The sequence below is a fragment of the Dermacentor variabilis genome, chromosome 7 (assembly GCF_050947875.1).
Source record: "Dermacentor variabilis isolate Ectoservices chromosome 7, ASM5094787v1, whole genome shotgun sequence".
NCBI lineage: Eukaryota > Metazoa > Arthropoda > Arachnida > Ixodida > Ixodidae > Dermacentor > Dermacentor variabilis.
The window spans coordinates 130,244,344-130,262,609 of NC_134574.1; the positions used below are offsets into that span (position 1 = coordinate 130,244,344).

Sequence of the window (18,266 nt, forward strand, 5' to 3'; positions counted from 1 at the left end):
TACTGTGACTAGGGCAGGGCTAGTGCATGTGTGTAAAGTAAGGGACACGTGTGATGTTTCGCTACACTGGCCCATTTCCATTCATGATAAGCTTCACTGCAACATTTTGTGTATGGTTCACTGCATAACACGGCTCTATTGTGGTGAAACTGATTAAAGAGAACTGGTTATTATGCAACTCAATTACAGGCCCCCAAATAAATGTAACCCTGTGCATGGAGGATTTGGCCTAGTGTGCATGGTCTCCAATAGGTTTTAAACGATGCACACTTTTTCGGGTGCTCCGGCAATGGCTGTGTGCACATTTTCTCTCTATCCTTGTGCAGTGCCCGGCTTGTGCAGCTTCACTCGCTTATTGCAAGCTTCGATCACTGGTTGCAATGATTCGGTCGCTTGTTGCAACATAAGCTTGTTGCAATGTGTGAGAGCAAACTTTCCCCTGCACTACTAAATTTTCGTGACTGCCGGCTTCAACAACATTGTAAAATGTGGGAGAATTCCAGAATGGTGACTCATCAAATGGGATCATAATACATGGGAATCAATGGGATTTAGATTGGAACCGCGAGAATGCAGTGTAGCAGCCAAGAAAACGCAACAGTGAGGAACGTATCTATGGGTTTCCACCATATAACATCTGTTGCACGGGAACCTGTTATAAGCCATGAAATAATGGAACTTATTGTAACTCATCCATGCAGTCTGAAATTTAAGGGCAGGGTACTCTCACTTATGTAACTATATTGTAGTGATGATACTCTCTGCATGCATTGTAATTTGAAGTGCTGAAGAAAAAAAAAGGAAAGTAAACCAGAAGGCCTGTTACAAGTGAACGCTTGAGAGCTACTGCAGTTTGGCAAAGCAACACAACCATTTTATAAACAAGTTGTGTCGATGCGTGAAAAGGCAGTGCCTAAAAAGAGAAGGGAAAGTGATGTTCTAGAAGGGAAGAGAAGAATGATGACTATGCGATGGTCATTTTGTTGTTTGTGCTTGCTTTCAGGCCTCAATAGATGTCTCCCATGTTTAAAACAATATGGCCTAGTCCCAACACTTGATGCCTGTGCCCCAGTCATGCGTGCTTGCGTGTGAAGAGCAAATTGTAGTTCATTTCGTTTGTATGCATTTATACATTCATGTTAGCAGTGCATTCAATCTTATGATGTACTCCTTAATTACCAAACTATGGTCTGCTTATTTCCACTTCCAGGAAGGGCTGTCAACAGCTGTCACTCTGCAACGGCACGGAGTTCGGCTGCTGCCCCGATGGCGAGACACCAGCTGAGGGCCCCAACAACGAGGGCTGCCTCTTGGCCACAACTGACGCAGCCCTTTTTGCCAACTGCAGCACGGCTAAGTGGGGCTGCTGTCCAGATGGCATCACAGCCGCCGAAGATGCCAACAAAACCAACTGCATTGAAGTCTCGAAAGCCACGTTCATCCCGTGCGCCGACTCTCAGTTTGGCTGCTGTCCCGACAACATGACCGCAGCAGATGGTCCCAGTGGACTTAACTGCATCGAGGGCTCGGGCACGGAAGAACCCTGCCATGGAACAACGCACGGATGCTGTCCGGACGGCTGGTCTGTGGCCCAGGGACCGAACAATGAGGGCTGCCCGCCCTACTTTCCGGTTACGCCAGTTCCCACTTGCTCTCTGTCAACTCATGGCTGCTGTGCAGATGGCATGACTGCGGCCGCAGGTCCGGACGGGCTTGGTTGTGAGGACGAAGTCGAAGGGAGCGGGACTGAACCAACAGACTGTGAGAACACGTTGTTTGGCTGCTGCCCGGATGGCAAGACACCGGCAAGTGGTGCAGGATTCGAAGGGTGCAGCGACTGCAGCAACACCACCTTTGGTTGCTGCCCCGATGGCGTGAGCACTGCGACGGGTGAGGCCTTTGAAGGCTGTGCAGAAGGCTGTGAGGACACCAAGTATGGCTGCTGCCAAGACAAAATCTCGCCAGCTGAGGGACCTGACTTTGAAGGGTGCGAGAACTGCACGGAGTCACTGTACGGGTGCTGCGAGGACAATGTGACCTTTGCTCTGGGACCCGACGGCGAAGGTTGCTGTGTGGTGACTGAGTTTGGCTGTTGCCGTGACAATGTCACCGCAGCGACAGCTGACGGGTGCATCTGCAACATGACAGTACATGGATGTTGTCCTGACAACGTTACTGTTGCATTGGGTCCCGAGTACGTATGCCACTACTTGTGAGCTCGACAATCTCTTTGCTGTGGCCTGGGCATCATAATTGTGAATTCTTGGGCTTGATCCTTTAGCATTATAATAAATCATAGTGCAGTGAAACACACGACAATAGCGTCTGTGCCGTTTGATGCTCTGATGTCTGGTGTAACGCTCCTGGGCTGTCTCTTGTTCTCACATTGTGAGTGTCTCTCAGCGCTATGGTGTACCATAAGGTCCGAGTTTGTTCCTGAGACTAAAGCAGAGGTTAATTCTAGCTTGTTGCTTAGGCAGCAGTTGCTAAAACAACCAATCGTTCAATATGTATGCACTAGTCATGTTTTGTTTAGCTATGAGCTCTTTTGGTCCCAGGAGGATGTTAGAAGCACTCAGTAGTCGATTTAAGCATCGAATAGAGCTGCAGCTATCTCTTAGTTTTTAATTGAAAATTGGCTATCAAGACTGATTACTTTGCTTGTTGTTAATCTTTTCTGATAATTGGGGCAAATGTACGGCGCTCGGTGACTGAAATGTGATACTTGGGCCGTATAGTGTCCGGTGCTTTTTAAGCGACCGGTGAGTGCTGGTTGATGGCTGAGGGGCTGAATGCAGTCACAATGCGTGACAAAGGCTTTCAAACTTTCAAGTGATGCAGAAATGCACAATCTCAGTGTCCCCAGTGCCTGTCGATGGCACAAAAAGTGCCGACAGCTATGCGCTTCCAGTATTACGTTCCGATCGCTGAGCACTGTACCAGTGCTGTGTGTGTAGCCACCTTGCATCATCTTTTAGCTTATAGATCTGAAAAGCACCTTGACGCAATTAACAAATCCAAGTAAAAGTTCTTTACTAATTGCGTTTTCATGAAGACGAAGGTATGTTTATACTGCCTTTTAGTATATAGACCTTGCCATCGCGCAATGGAGAATCCTGCAGATACATTAGTGCATTCTCATTTTAAGTTTACTTAAAGTACCACTAAAGAGAAAAATTATTTCTTCTGCATCAGTAAATTACCTTTCTATGACACCAAGAACACCACTCTTACCATGCTAAGACACTTGGTAAACAAGAAAAAGTGCAAGAACGAAAGACAGGTGGCGACGCCTCCTTGAAGTTCCCGCACCTGGTCGCTTGACGTCATGGACTTTGATGGCATCTTCTAGCACCTACTTAATTATATAGCAGTACAGATTGACGACATTGTGGAATGGCAAGTTTCGAGTATCTTTACTCAGTCAACGCGGCCCAAATTCGAAAATATACTTTGGAATCCCAGACGTCACACTGACGTACCGGCGTCGCAATTTCGGCGCGAAATTCGAATACTGATACTTCGACCCTCATTTTCTCATCTAATAACCAAACTAATATTTTGAAATGACTGCCTGCAGGGTTCTCAACTGATTTACTGTTTCGCTTTAGTGTCCCTTTGAAGAAAATGTATGTGTCATTGACAGCACATGCTTTTGTAGCCTCATATCACTTCCCTCAACTGTCCAGCAAAAAAAACATAGGAATGTGTTGCTATGAGTGCAGGTAAATTTGCATGAGCTAAGCATAAGAAAATACGTGTCATTTTAAACTGTTCGTACGCAGTCTTGCTTTTGATGGATTGTCTGAAGGCTTCGTGCTGACGGAATTTGATGTCATGCCCTCCATCCAGCTTCGAGGGATGTACCTGTGAGCATCACGCTTTCGGTTGCTGTCCTGACAAGAAGTCGCCGGCTGAAGGCCCCGACTTTGAGGGCTGTGTCATCTGCACCAACACGACCTTTGGATGCTGTCCCGATGACGTCACTGCAGCATTGGGACCAAACTTTGAAGGCTGTGAAGGGTATAAGAGTCCATTTCACTGTTCTTGTGGCTTGCTGTAGCATGTGGTTGTCATATTGTCACTCAATGTAGGAATGTGGTGAAGACAGAGCAATTAACTAAATAAATGGGAACACCTTACTGCGCAAACTTGTGCCCACAAAGAAAAGAACAATATAAACCTGTGCCCAAATTGTGACAAGCATGGTCAACAAATCTGAACAGCTTTCATCCAGCCGTTGCTTATACATGATGCAGAAGTTTCTCAATGACCCTCGTATGGCGCGGTGAATATTCATGAAGAAGCTGTTCATTCCAATGTTCATTGGCACGTAGCAGGGAGGAGGAAAATGAAGGCACAGGCACCTCTAAAATACCTTTGCAGCTGAATCAGTAGTATATGGTGTAGGGTTCTCACCCATGCTCTTGGGACAAAGGAACGACAACACAGTAGTGCAAACAATCACAAGGGCATTTATTGCACCTTTCATAGACTAATGCCTGCTAGCCGAGTTGCTATCCACAAAACATGCCGCTGGGCACGCGACAAATCGTGGAAGTCCGACTCACCGCGACCGGATAACGAGTGAATATGTTCGCCCCATGCTGGAGACCAACGCCTGGTCGTTCGCGCGTACGGTCACGCGAACGGTGGCGTGTTCAAACGATCGTGTTCGTCCATTATGGAGTAGGCCTCACGAGACGGTCTCGCAGAAGCATGGATCGGCGCGTGCGCAGAACATCCGTGCCGCTTGCCGATCCCAAGCCAAAGAGGAAGAGCCTTCTCCTTTTCGCGCCCAAGTAACCCCGCTGCTAGGTGGCGTTAGCAGAGCCGCAGTCGCGCCATCTTTCGCAATGCGCTTCAACCACATCGATTGCCGCGGGCACCAAGCCACGTGGTGAAACCGGATTGCAGGAGACGGGAGCTATTCGGGGAAACAACATATCAGGGGACGCGTGAGAGAGACGCATCCGCACAATGCGGGTTGACACATACAAATTTCTGTCAGCGGGTGACAGATAGCACCTCATCACGAAACGGATGCTGAAAAACTTCTTTCATCATTTTTTTGCTCGCAGGTACGAGACCAACTGCACAAACACCACATTTGGCTGCTGCCCTGACGGAGTGCAAGCCGCGGAGGGTGAGAACTTCGCCGGTTGCACCGTGGCATGCGAGAGCACCCAGTTCGGCTGCTGTCCCGACGGACTGGCTCCAGCTTCGGGCATTGGCTTCGAGGGGTGCGACAACTGCAGCGAGTCGCTCTACGGATGCTGCGCTGACAACACGTCGTTTGTCCTCGGCCCAGACGGCGAGGGCTGTTGCTTCCACACCGAGTTTGGCTGCTGTCTCGACAACAAGACGGAAGCCCAGGGACCGGACCGGGCAGGCTGCAGCTGCCATACGACACCACACGGCTGCTGCCCTGATGGGATCGCCACTGCCAGCGGCCCCAGGTGCGATCAAAATGAGTGCCCTAATCTCAAGAAATTGCTAACTTAACTGTATCGGCTGGTGCACACTTTTAAGTAATAAAAGAAAGCAGCTTTTATTAATGGCACACAAAGCATTATGTCTTAAGGCAAGAGTCTGTCAGAGTAAAAAATTTAATGTTACGAAAAGCAGGAGGCACGTGTTGTGTTTACTGGTCATACAGCATTTTGGAGATAGATGTGGGGCCATATTCTTGGTCGATCACTTTTAGGGATGCTTTCACATTTGCGTGACATGACATCCAATCTGAAATTAATGTTGTTTATTTTTTGTCTTCTTTCTCATTTTCTTTTCTCTTATCTCCTTATTTTTTATCTTCTTTCCATGCTTTTATTAACTCTTGTTCCTTTACTCATGAAACATATGCACATCATCTTTTTCACTGTAAACGGCATTTAGACAATGGACTGATCTTGTTAATTTCTTTGTTTGTTTGTCATGCTTCTGATGAATTGTGACTCATGAGGGAGACACAAATTAAAGAAGTTAGCGGCACAACAGTGATGACACTACTGTAACAAAATGACACCAAACAGAACAATGAATATTGTGGCCTGTTGATGATGACTGTGGCATGACAGCGATGATGATATGATGACACATTGTTGACTAACATCCTGTGATTGTGAAACACAGCATTCTCAAAATTACGTAGCAGTCTCTAAATGTTTCAAGAAGTTGGGGACTTGTAAATGCTGTTCAGTCATTGAGTAAAATGAATGAAAGAGTCACTGAAGTCTGGCATTTTTTTTTTTTTGTCCTTTCTGATGTCAGGTACTATGGATGCACATGTCGCAACTATCCATTTGGCTGTTGCCAAGACAAGCACACACCAGCCGCTGGTCTCGACTTTGAAGGGTGCATCTGCTCTCGTCTACTATACGGTTGTTGCCCCGACGATGTCACTCCCGCTGAGGGTCCTGACATGGCAGGCTGTCCGTGCCAGATCACAGAGTTTGGTTGCTGCCTTGACCAACGCACTCCTGCCCGCGGACCCAACCTGGCCGGGTGTGGCTGCGAGACCATGCCTTACGGCTGCTGCCCTGACCAAGTGAGTGAATGAGGCACTTATCATTTCGTGTCCACTAGTGACAGGCTTTATGGACGCATATCTGATTTGGTGGCATGTTAGCAAAGAAATAAGCTGTGGTCCCTGGCCATGGCTTTGTGCTCAGTGGCAATGCATGACCAGTACGTCCTGGCCATGGGTTCATGGTGAATGAATTGGGCATAATGTTGTCTTCAGCCTAACGCACACAATGCAACGTAATGTGCATCGCCTTTCATATTACGCAGACTACATCATGTGCATCTAGAGTTCACTTCTGACAATGTAGTGGAGGTGTCTGGTCAAAGGATGTGTGTTTTCAGCGGAACGATTTGTGACGTAGACAAAGATAGAAACAACAGAACAACCGCTAAGCTACCAACAACTGGTTTACTTCCAAAAAAAGGCAAGATGCGTGAGAACAACCTATAAAAATGGTGCAGACCAAAACCTTTGAGCCCAAACCAACTATCGCAGCTCGTCACCCTTACTGCTTCAGGTCAGACTAGCAGATACACAATGGCACACACTTTTGGTACACAAAGCAAGGACAGGAATAGAGAGCGACAGACAATGCAGCCATTGTATGTTGTCTGTCCGCACTGTGATGTTGGGGGTGCTCTACCCTTTGCCTTATTAAGTGTATTGGAGTACCAGTAGTATCACAGCTAGCACAGCACCTTCCTTGGCAGGGTACAGAACATTGTTGCATGCCTTCGTTTGTAAAAAGAAAGCCTGCAGGCTGACCAGGATGACCTTTTGTTAGCCTGGAATGTGAACACAAATGCAACAGCGTGCTTCTGGAAAATTTGAAGACTAGTTGCGGCCAACTAGCCTGTGGTTACTGCTGTTATAAGATAGGTATACAGTGAAACTGCTGTAGTATTCAGAGTAGAGGTATTGTAAGACATTCTGCAAATTAGAATAATCTTTTGGACTACATATAAATATTATTTGAAGGTACAAAGTGAAAGCTTCACCTCAGTAAAGGAGAGATAGAAGTGATCATGTGCGACACCTCGATGCACTATTGTGGACAAATAAAACAAGATTGTGAAAATATATAATGCCTGTTATGAACAATAACTTGAGAGTGATAGTTGCCCAAGATAGTCTGGATCTGAAGGTAAGCATAGCAATAAAATTATGGTTATGTCAAACTAAGTGGCAAAAGATCAGAAAAAAAAAACAACAGTAATGCATTCTAGTTAGCTCTAATATTATCATTTGTGCACTGTAGTGCATGCAGTAAAATGCTCACACCAGCCTGTAGTAATTCAGGCTGAGCTTAAACTTTGCTTTTGCAGTGCCCTTCTTATATCGATTAAGTATTGCATTGGGACCTAACAAACATTTTAGTGCTTTGCTCTCCCTTTTTTTTTTTTGCTGTGATTCAGAGTGTTGTGTTAATAAAGAAGTGACAATTAAGGCTGGCATAAGTCTTTCCTTTGGTTTACCATACACTTAAGCAAACACCAGAGCTTTGTTCATGGTCATGCTATATTTTTTTAGTGTATTTTCTTATCGTGCCCAAATATTCAGGGTGTGTTCATGGTCTTGCCCTCTGATATTAGCGAACACCGGCCCGTGGACCTGGCTTTGGTGGCTGTCCATGCACGGCGATGCCATATGGCTGTTGCCCCGACCAACACACTGCTGCCCAAGGACCAGACGGCAGAGGCTGCGAGTGCGAGAAGCTGCTCTATGGGTGCGTCTTGTCTCTCTTGTCAGGAAAGCAGAAGCGCTAGCTCAGTTCGAGTCTCTCGTGGTCAAACAATGGTTGCAGAAAAAAAAAAAGGCACATGCTGGTGCTGACCTGCAACTGTACCCTTACTTTACACGAAGCAGTACAGCGATGGAATGGGACGGATGCTGACAAAAATGAAAAATTAGCATTTCAAGAAAAGAAAAGAAAACAGCTGCATTAGTGACATGAAAGTCTTCTTCACAACAGCGATTTTTGTAAGGCTCCTGCGTGGGATCCAAAATGTCAAGATTTTAATAATTTTTTCCCACCTTGTTTTTATCTTGGACACACGTGAGTGCTCATGTGTGTCATCTGCTGTGTATCGTGTTCTAAAGCTCAGTTTTTTTTTCTTCGTCCAATACACTGATTTCATCAGGTTCGGAGTGCATGTGCAATCGCACTGAAAGTGCCAGGATGACAGTGGCTCCTCGCCACTTTTGCTGTATTTGGTTTTGAGGCAACACTGAGGGCAATGCTGAGGACAATGACATTGCGAGTTTTCCCAGTGAATTTGTAAGGGGAATTTGGGGTGTGTGTGACTCCTCGAACCCACTCCTATTGTAGAATTCCTTTATTCTCACCCTCCTGCCTTTTGGTCTTGAGTGCTATGAGGGCTTCATAGTTGCCTTTCAGCCCACTAAGGAATAGTACTACTAATTTGAACCTCGCAACGAAATCGACGGGGAAAGCGAAAAAATTCGCTTTCGCAAAAATTTCATTGTTGCGAAAAGAGACAGCACAGATAGGTACGTAATGCATCGCAGAACAAAACTTTACTGTCCAAATTCCGTTAGCCTACTTTCCAAGCTTTGCTCGAGGCAATAGAACCGCATTGCCGACAGTACGAAGTGTGCCACATGCATCGACCAGCAGTGGCAGTACTGCCGTAGCACAGTATTCTCGGTCAACTGCTTTCGTGCGGGCGTCATGAACTCGGTTGAGGTAGTAGAAGGGGAAGATCTTTCCCCGGAGGAGATGCTCAAGTGGCGACAAACGCACATATACGACGCCGCATATCAAGACTCACTCCGCAAGGACACCATCACTGCCTCGGCGAAGGCTGCTGTATGGAAACAGATGATCTCAAGGAATAACAAAGTGAGGCCTCCCAAGTTACCCGAAGGCTCATACAAGGCCATTTTTCGCATTCGCGGAGGCTTCGACGCCTCCCGCTTCAGCCACTTCCAACTCACCAAGATTCTCTCTACGGCAGCCGGCTTTCCAGCCACTGCGGAGCTGCGCCAAGACATCGTTACCATCAACCCCACCACCAACACAGTTACCCTCAGCACGGAAAGCTGCGATTGCTTGAAGAAATACCTCGCCATCAAGTCGCTCACAGCCGACGGCCAAGAGCACGAAGTCACCTCCTACAGCGTTCCAAACTCCGAGACGTGCAAAGGCATTATCTACATCGACAGAGTATGCCTGGGAGAAGTTATCTATGAAAAAGACATTCTACCCATGCTTCGTGAGTGCAACCCACAAATGCACTTTTTAGAAGCCAGACGAATGGGAAAAACTTCCGATGCAGTCCTCGTGACTTTCTTGGGTTCCTTTTTGGGTCAAATATGAAATGGCGATGCTCCGGTGCAAGCCTTTTCGACAAAAAATGGAGGCCTGCACACGCTGTTGGAAAGTTGGACATCGACCGGACGTGTGCCCTACGCATACTGAGGATACTTGCCATAAATGCGGAACTGTGAATCCTCCGACTGATCATGTGTGCATTCCTAAGTGTGTACTATGTAGTGGAAGTCATAACACTGGATCCATTCAGTGTCCACTACGATATAAGCCCAAAATCTCACTCCTCAAGGCTGACAAGACTCCTCCTCAATCCAAGACCAAGTCTTCTCCTTCGCCCAAGAAGCAGGGACCTCTTCCTAAGAAAAAACAAGACGAAGATTGGCCTCTTCTATCCGCTGCTCCATCTAACAACAAATCAAGCTCTCCTCAGGTAAGCTGGGCATCGGTAGCTTCCCACGGCTTACCTAAGCAACCTGATGCCCCAATCTATGCCCTCCTACAGCACTATCAGGACGAAAATCGTCTTCTGCGTAAACAAATTCTCGACCTCCAAACCCCTTCTCCATGTACGACTACTACCACTCGATCTCAACCCTCCACTGATGAGCAACTCCTCCCCCTGTCAGTGAGAATGGCGATCAATCTCTAACCATGGACACTTCTCCTCCTCCCACTACCATAACCGCCACAAAGCACAAATCTATTGATGATGGGAGAGATACTTGGGAGGAACACGATAAGCTAAGTCGTAAACTCACCGCACACATTAGAAACTCTAACAATCGCTTTGAGGCCCTTGAAAAACGCATGGATGCCATAGAAGCCAAGCTTGAGTCCCTCACTACTAACGTTCATAGCCTCAGTGCCCATATAAATGCTAAATTTAACCAGGATGACGCGCGACTTAGCCAGATTGATGAGCGATTCAATCAAATTATCGAAAGACTCGATCGACTGCATGGCCGCATCCCCTAAGCGCTCCAACCTAGTTGTTTGGCAGTGGAATTGTAGGGGCTTTTCGAAAAAGAAGGCCAGTCTGCAACAATACATAGCCAATCTCACGCAACCACCCGCAGTCATTGCTTTACAAGAAACGAATGGTTACGTTAAATTCCCCGGATACAACACATTCCAATGCAAAAGATGCGAACGTCCCAATACCGCGATCCTAGCACAAAAACATTTGACTGTTATTTGCTCCCATTTTGAGAATATCGACATTGATCACGACTTCGTAGAAATACTTCCTAAAAAGACCAGGTCAGCTCCTATTTACATCCTTAACGTTTACAGCAGTCCCAGCTCTAAACACCACCGTTTTACTACCGTTTTTGCTCGTGCTAAACAGGAAGCTCGAAGAAACCCGCTCCTCATTGTTGGCGATTTTAACTCTCCAAATCAACTATGGGGTCACAGTACTTCCACACCTAAAGGTCGAGCTTTATGGACCCACATTCAGGATCATCAACTCACCCTCCACAATGACTTCGACATACCCACTCGCTTAGGAAATAGTGTCTCCATAAATACATCACCAGATCTTACCCTCACCTCTCGGATTAACTTCACTAAATGGGAAAACCTTCAAATCAATTTTGGTAGCGATCACTACATCATACAGATTTTTGTTACCTTCTCTCACAAGCCCTTTCACACTCTGCCTCCCAAACTTACGGATTGGGACAAATTTCGGAAAACTCGCGCAAATAATGCTCCCAATTCCATTCTTGATCTACAGCAATGGATTAGTCAACTCCAAACGGACGTTGACAATCATACTACAACTATGCCACCTGACGCTCCTTTTCAAACAGCTGATGCCAAACTATTACACATGTGGCAAGCGAAGGAATCACTACTAAAGCGGTGGAAAAGACGCCGCCATAACCGCAGGCTTCGCATACGTGTAGCTAGACTTGACGATGACATACAAGCATATGCGACCCAACTAGTTAATCAACAATGGGGCCAAGTATGTGAGAGCATGCATGGTAATCTCAGTAGTAAAAAGACTTGGCAACTGCTGAGACATTTGCTTGATCCCTCGACCTCGCGCGCGCAACACAGTCACTACATCACTCAATTATTGCACAAACACAAGGATAATATTCCCCATCTTTTTCAGGAGCTTGCACGATTACACCTCCCTCCTACCACAACTCATGAGAATTCAGATTATACAGGCGATGTTAACGAACTTCTCGACGCCCCAATAACGGAGCCAGAAGTGCGACATGCCTTAGCTTTCCTTAACACTACATCTGCTCCCGGTATAGATAATGTAAATAATAAATTACTCCGAAATCTGGACGACAAATCAATCTCTGCCCTCACAGAATACTATAACCATTGCTTCGATAACAACTCTCTTCCGAGCTCATGGAAAACTGCTAAAGTAATATTTATTCCCAAACCCAATAAACCCTCTGACATAGCTAATCTTAGACCTATTTCCCTCACGTCATGCTTGGGCAAAACGCTCGAACATGTCATGCTTAATCGCGTCAATAAATACGCGGAAGACAATCAGTTATTCCCGCCGGAGATGATTGGCTTTCGCCAGTCGCTTTCTTGCCAGGACGCCATGCTAAGCCTCAAGCATGACCTTCTCACTCCTACATTTAGTAAAGACACCCAAGCCATCTTAGGACTCGACCTTCGCGGTGCATTCAACAACATAGATCATGGATCTATCTTACGTGAGTTGAATGTTATTAACTGCGGTAGAAAAATGCATGACTACATCCGCGAATTTCTTACCAATCGCACAGCTATCATAAGTCTCAATGATCAAACTTCGCCCCCAATCACCCTAGGTAGCTTTGGCACTCCTCAGGGATCTGTGCTCTCGCCGTTTCTATTTAACCTAGCTATGAGGTCTATTGCTGGGAAGCTAGCACAAATACCGGATCTCCAATATTCCTTATATGCAGACGACATTACCCTATGGATTAAGGGTGGCTCGGATGGCTACATTCAAGATACCTTACAAGAGGCTGCAGACGCAGTGGCTACGAGAGCCGGGTTCATGAACCTCGAGTGCTCGCCCACCAAATCTGAGCTGTTAATTCTATCCGCAAATAAACGTGTTACGCCGAACATTCAGATTAACATTAACGGGAAGGAAGTTCCCGTAGTAGACAAAATCCGTGTACTTGGCATGCACATTCAATCTAACAGACTCAATACGTATACACTTCAAACGGTTACTGCCAGCGTAGGTCATACCACACGGCTAATAGGAAGGGTGTGCAATAAGCACGGAGGTGTCCGCGAGGCAGAATTGCTAAGACTGGTACAGCCGTTTTCTGTCAGTAAAATCACATTCTCCCTACCCTATCTCCACTTAACTAGGGCCGAGGAAGATAAAGTTAACTCATTGATACGCAGACTCTACAAATTTGCCCTTGGAGTGCCAAGTAGAGCTTCTACTGAGAGACTTTTGGCTACAGGTACCTTGAATACTTTTAGTGAGCTCGCAGAAGCCCACCTGACCGCTCAATACCAGCGCTTATCGAACACCCACACTGGTAGGCACATCCTAAACTCCCTAAGTATTGCCCCAGCACCCATGACCAATGAGAAATTCAATATTCCCTACTCGATACATGAGCACTTTCATATCCCTCCTCTACCTAAAAATATGCACCCTGTTCATCACGAACATAGAAGGCAACAACGAGCTAAAGCCCTGCAGAAAAAGTTATTTAACTACAAAGACGTGCTCTATGTCGATGCCGCAGAGTATCCGTGTGGACATAAATTCGCCATATCAGTTGTTGACTCCACTGGCAGTATTGCGACGGGAGCATCCATTATAGCCTGTTCCTCGGAGGAAGCAGAGGAGGCGGCGGTGGCACTCGCCGCAACAGTACCCAATTACTCTGTCATAGTAAGTGACTCCAAAACTGCCATACACAACTTTGGAGCGGGTAGGGTTTGCAGGACAGCCCTGGCAATTCTATCTCACAATCCGCCAGCCCAACTTCTGAGTTTAATCTGGACACCTGCTCACGCAGGCCTAATCGGCAATGAAGCGGCTCACCTAAGTGCTCGAGCTTTCACGAACCGAGCACAGGCAGGGGACGGTTCAGACGCCAATAATCTCCCTCCAGCATTCACCTCCAAAGACAGATTACTTACTTACCACGACATTTGCGGGCATTACCGCCTAGGTCGCCTAACCCTCACTCCTTTAATGATTCGGTCGTCACGCATACACGAGGTACTATGGCGTAAACTACAGACTCGCACTTTTCTATCTCCTGCCTTACGTCACAAAATTCACCCGGGAATATACCCTAATTCAGCCTGCAAGTTTTGTCCTGCCAGCAGAGCGGACCTTAACCACATTATGTGGCAATGCAAGAACCACTCCCCTCCTCCTAACCTTTGTAGAGCTTTAAGTAGTAGGGAGCTGTGGGAGGCTGCCATGCGCAGCTACAACCCCGAACTTCAGGAAGCTATCCTGAGGTGGGCTGAGGTGGTAGAGGAGGCCTACCGCGAGTAGGATAACCTCCCTCGCCTTCTTCCCGCACTTCCTTTCCCTTTAAGATGGGATAAATAAAGTTGTCTCTCTCTCTCCAGCGCACGCTGTTGCCCGTAGGCGCCGACGCGTCCGGTGCCGATCGCAAAAGTGATCGCATCTCGTGTACGCGAAGGCAAACGATCGAGATAACGGCCCCCTTCGCGCAAATCTACGTCCGGCGCCGAATCCGCACACGATGCCTGTCGGGTGGAACCAAACCCAGCGTTCTTGAAGCAAGGGATGCGCATTCCCGGACGATCGCTTAATCATGGCCCGATGCGCGACACTCCATAAGCCGCGACCGCCATCTCAAGCGCCATAAACAATTCTATGTAGGTGGGACGTGGATTTCTTTGTTTTTGCTGAATTTTTCTCATCGAGGCGCACATTACGCAGTGCACTGCCGCGATCGGGGATTGTTTGAAACGCGCGTCCAGTTTGCGTTCACTTTCACCTCACGCGATCGGCCTAGGCCTCGCCGAGGCGTCAGCCGCGGGGAAAGCAAACTGAACGCGCGTTTCGAACAACGATCTACGATCTCACCTGGCAAACATGCCGGTAGCAACGCGCGTGCCACTCATGGTGCCGCCTCAAACGCGCGATCAACAAACAAGATGGCGGCCATGACGTGTTTCCAGCACACTGATCGCTTCCGGCGCTTGGTTGTTTTTGTGAAGACGCCGTAACATGGCGACAACTACAAACCAACACATACCCCCATCTAAGCAGACTACACGCAATACACCCTACACTATATTCATACAAATGTCCCCTTTGTAATGATTACGCCTCCCTATAACACACCACATGGGCGTGCCCCAACGTGAAGGCGGCCCCGCAAATACCCAACCCCACACCCGAGCAGTGGGAGGCCGTGCTGACTAGTTCGGACCCTCGTAACCAGCAGCAACTGGTGCGGCGGGCCCGGGAGACAGCAAGAGCCGCAGGAGCCCTGGACTAAGGGCGCCTCCCGCACAAGCAGAAACACACCTGCTTGTCCTTTCTTTTTAATAAATGTTTCTCCTCCTCCTTGTTTTTGTGAACAAAAATGGCGGCGCCCACAGAAGTGTAATGTGGTGGTATTTTACGCAACATTAGTGCAAAACAATCGCATTTGAGCACATTTTGGAGCCTGCTAGCATTACGTAATGTGCGGAGTTACGTTCCGGCAAATTTCGTTGATGCGGGATTGCAGCACAGCGACATTCCGTTGCCGAGAGGTACGAAATGCATTGAATCCTATGGGCGCTCGCCGGGGATACGAAAATGTTTCGTTGTCGCGAGAATTTCGTTGTTGCGGTATTTTGTTATTGCGGGTTCCGACTACTACCAGCACGTTTTTCAGAAGTAGTGGTGTAGTGAAAATCGTCAAATTAGTCTACTAAAGCTGCTCAGTGCTCAAGCCATGAACCCTGTGTATGTATTCTTCCATTTTGACCACCCTGCTCCCAAAAAGTTTGCCACAAGATGTATTGATGTTCCATGTGGTTTGCAGAGTTTCTTTTTATATGTCACCAACCATGAAAGCTTTCGAAACGCCAAGTCTGAGAAAAAGAAAAGAAACGTGATTACTGCCTATGAAGCTGCCTCTGAATCAAGAGGTGCAGTTGATGCTCCTCTGCAAAATTACTTCATTTCTCATCAAAATTCTGAGCGGAATGGTTAAAGGGACACTAAAGGTTACTATTAAGTCAACGTGGACTGTTGAAATACCATCCCACAAACCTCGAAACGCTTGTTTCATGCCAAGGAGAGACTTATTTTAAGAGAAAATGCGTTCTGAAGCGTCCGCGTAACTCTAGCGCAGTTCAAATCGCCCGCCCTCCGATCGAGGAGAACTGACATCATGGTCTCATAGTGACGTTGCGCCATCGGTGAGTAGAACGGCGTCCGCAGACGGCGCTACGGCTTTTCTGCGCAAAACGCGAACGCGCGGCCAGAAACAGAGCCAAGACAGAGCCGACAGCAGAGCGAAAGCGGGAGTATGGTGGCTAGCGGAAGGAGAAACGAATTACGTCCCACGTTACGTCCCACGGCACACGGAGAGTCCGTTTTCGTTAAACTATAGGCTGCAGCGAGCTCGCAGCGTGGTCGGCGTAGTCTATGAGAAGCGACGAGCCTTTTCGCACTCGCAACAGGGCATAAAAATGTGCGAATCGACGCAAAACTCGGCCTAGAAACGTGCTTCGCCACAGCCAGGGCTCAATACGACCCAAGCTGGCACGACCCAGATGTCGTTTCCCGCACCGCCACCAGGCGCCGCTACTATACCTCACACTCCAGCGCAAGACGCCCATAAGCTGGTACTTCATTCTATGACGCTAACTTCGACGCTCGTCGCAATGGACCCTGACACCGACAGATTGGCTCGCGATGGTGGGCTCAACTTCAGCGATTTGAGCACCGACGAGCGCGACCTGCTTCTGAGGGCTCGCACTGCCGGCGTCGTTGCGTACTACGACGGCGGCCTCGACACCGGCTCTCCGGAGCGGGAAAGCAACGAGGGCTTCCCACGACATCACGTGGACGTGGCATTCTCGCTGCTTGTTCCAAATGAAAGTTTCGCGAGCAGAACCCTCACAGCACGACGCGATAACGAAACTACTGAAACTCCAAAGCGTGCGCGGCGCAGAGTCGAGCGAAAACGAAACATTTCGAACACCCATATTACTGAAGGGTAACGTCAAAATGTTATTTTTTCCTAGAATCGAATAGACGTAGACAAGTAGCATTTTTTCCGGCTTATAATCGAATGAAATGATATTTTTAATACGAGTAGTTGAGTATTAGTAACACAAATTATGAGGAGACCTTTCGTCATCGGGCTAGTACCGGAATGTCGCTGGGGGGTCTCAAATCGTGTCATGCATTTACCTCAATTTCTCGGTTACTAAAGCTCTGTTCGCGATTATATTGACGCCTTAGACGTTCTAGAACATTGCTCTACCACTTTAACTTGAGTTTCTGGTAACCTTTAGTGTCCCTTTAAGTAGCAAGGAAATTGACACACTTTTTTGTGATTTATGCACTCTAAATGCTGTTGGAGTGGGCTCTGCATTACGTCTCTGTCTCTGTATCACAAGTATTCTTTCTCATTCCATCAGTGGCGTAGCAACAAGGGGGGCCGGGGTGCCGTCGGCCCCGGGTGCAAGGGGCCAGTGGGGGGGTGTCATATACGTCTGAAGACACCCCGCTTTCCGCCAGCTTGCCTGGCCGCAAATGGCAAAGAATGCTCCGATATCCAGTAGCCCGAGCTCATGTACCCGATGCGTTGCACCGCAGAATTGTCGGCTGCAGCTCTATCAACACCCCACGAAATAATTGCACGAATGTGCTGGGTAAAAAATTTACTTCGCAAAATGGCCGCTGAACTGCTCGCCTTGGCGGAACGTTTCATGTGGGGTGTGCTCGTGCCGTGCATTCATGCTGGGAGCAGGCGTCGCTAAACATACAGTCAGGCATTATAAGGCGTTGAGGCTCTTGGGTCTCTCTTCCGTTCTGAACGCGCAGCGAAGACGAACAAAGACAGCAGCGAGAGGGCGTTCAACGAGCGCGCCCGGCTCGCGTTAACGGCGAAGCGTTCGTTGAGAGCGACATTGCACAAGTGCGGCCGGGAAAAGTCGCGAATGGGATTCCCTGGATCATCTTCAGACTCGGTGCCTGGAGTTTCTGGAATTTATCGCCAAATGTAACTTCTTACTTACTTACTGTTATCTTTCGCTTTTTCCTCACGATCTGCGTGTCAGTTGCATCATGCGAAAGGAACTTTCCCAAAAAAGTTGATGAAGACATCTCTGCGCTCCACCATGAGTGATGAAATGCTGTCAAACTTGGCAATACTGACCATAGAAAAAGAACACATAAGAAATATATAAACTTTACTACTGTAATTAATGAGTTTGCAGAAGCGAAGTGTT

General features: G+C 47.6%; 1 protein-coding gene across 4 annotated transcripts in view; it reads left to right on the forward strand.

Annotated features, from left to right (window-relative positions):
- The window catches only part of Ppn (proteoglycan-like sulfated glycoprotein papilin), a 209,006-nt gene that overhangs the window by 132,162 nt on the left and 58,578 nt on the right, over positions 1 to 18,266 (forward strand). For all 4 annotated transcript variants that reach the window (XM_075699305.1, XM_075699304.1, XM_075699307.1 and 1 more), the window contains exons 18-22: positions 1,211 to 2,194; positions 3,853 to 4,023; positions 5,082 to 5,459; positions 6,271 to 6,547; positions 8,119 to 8,252. In XM_075699305.1, the coding sequence (XP_075555420.1) occupies positions 1,211 to 2,194; positions 3,853 to 4,023; positions 5,082 to 5,459; positions 6,271 to 6,547; positions 8,119 to 8,252 (1,944 nt within the window). The remainder of the gene's footprint in view (positions 1 to 1,210; positions 2,195 to 3,852; positions 4,024 to 5,081; positions 5,460 to 6,270; positions 6,548 to 8,118; positions 8,253 to 18,266) is intronic.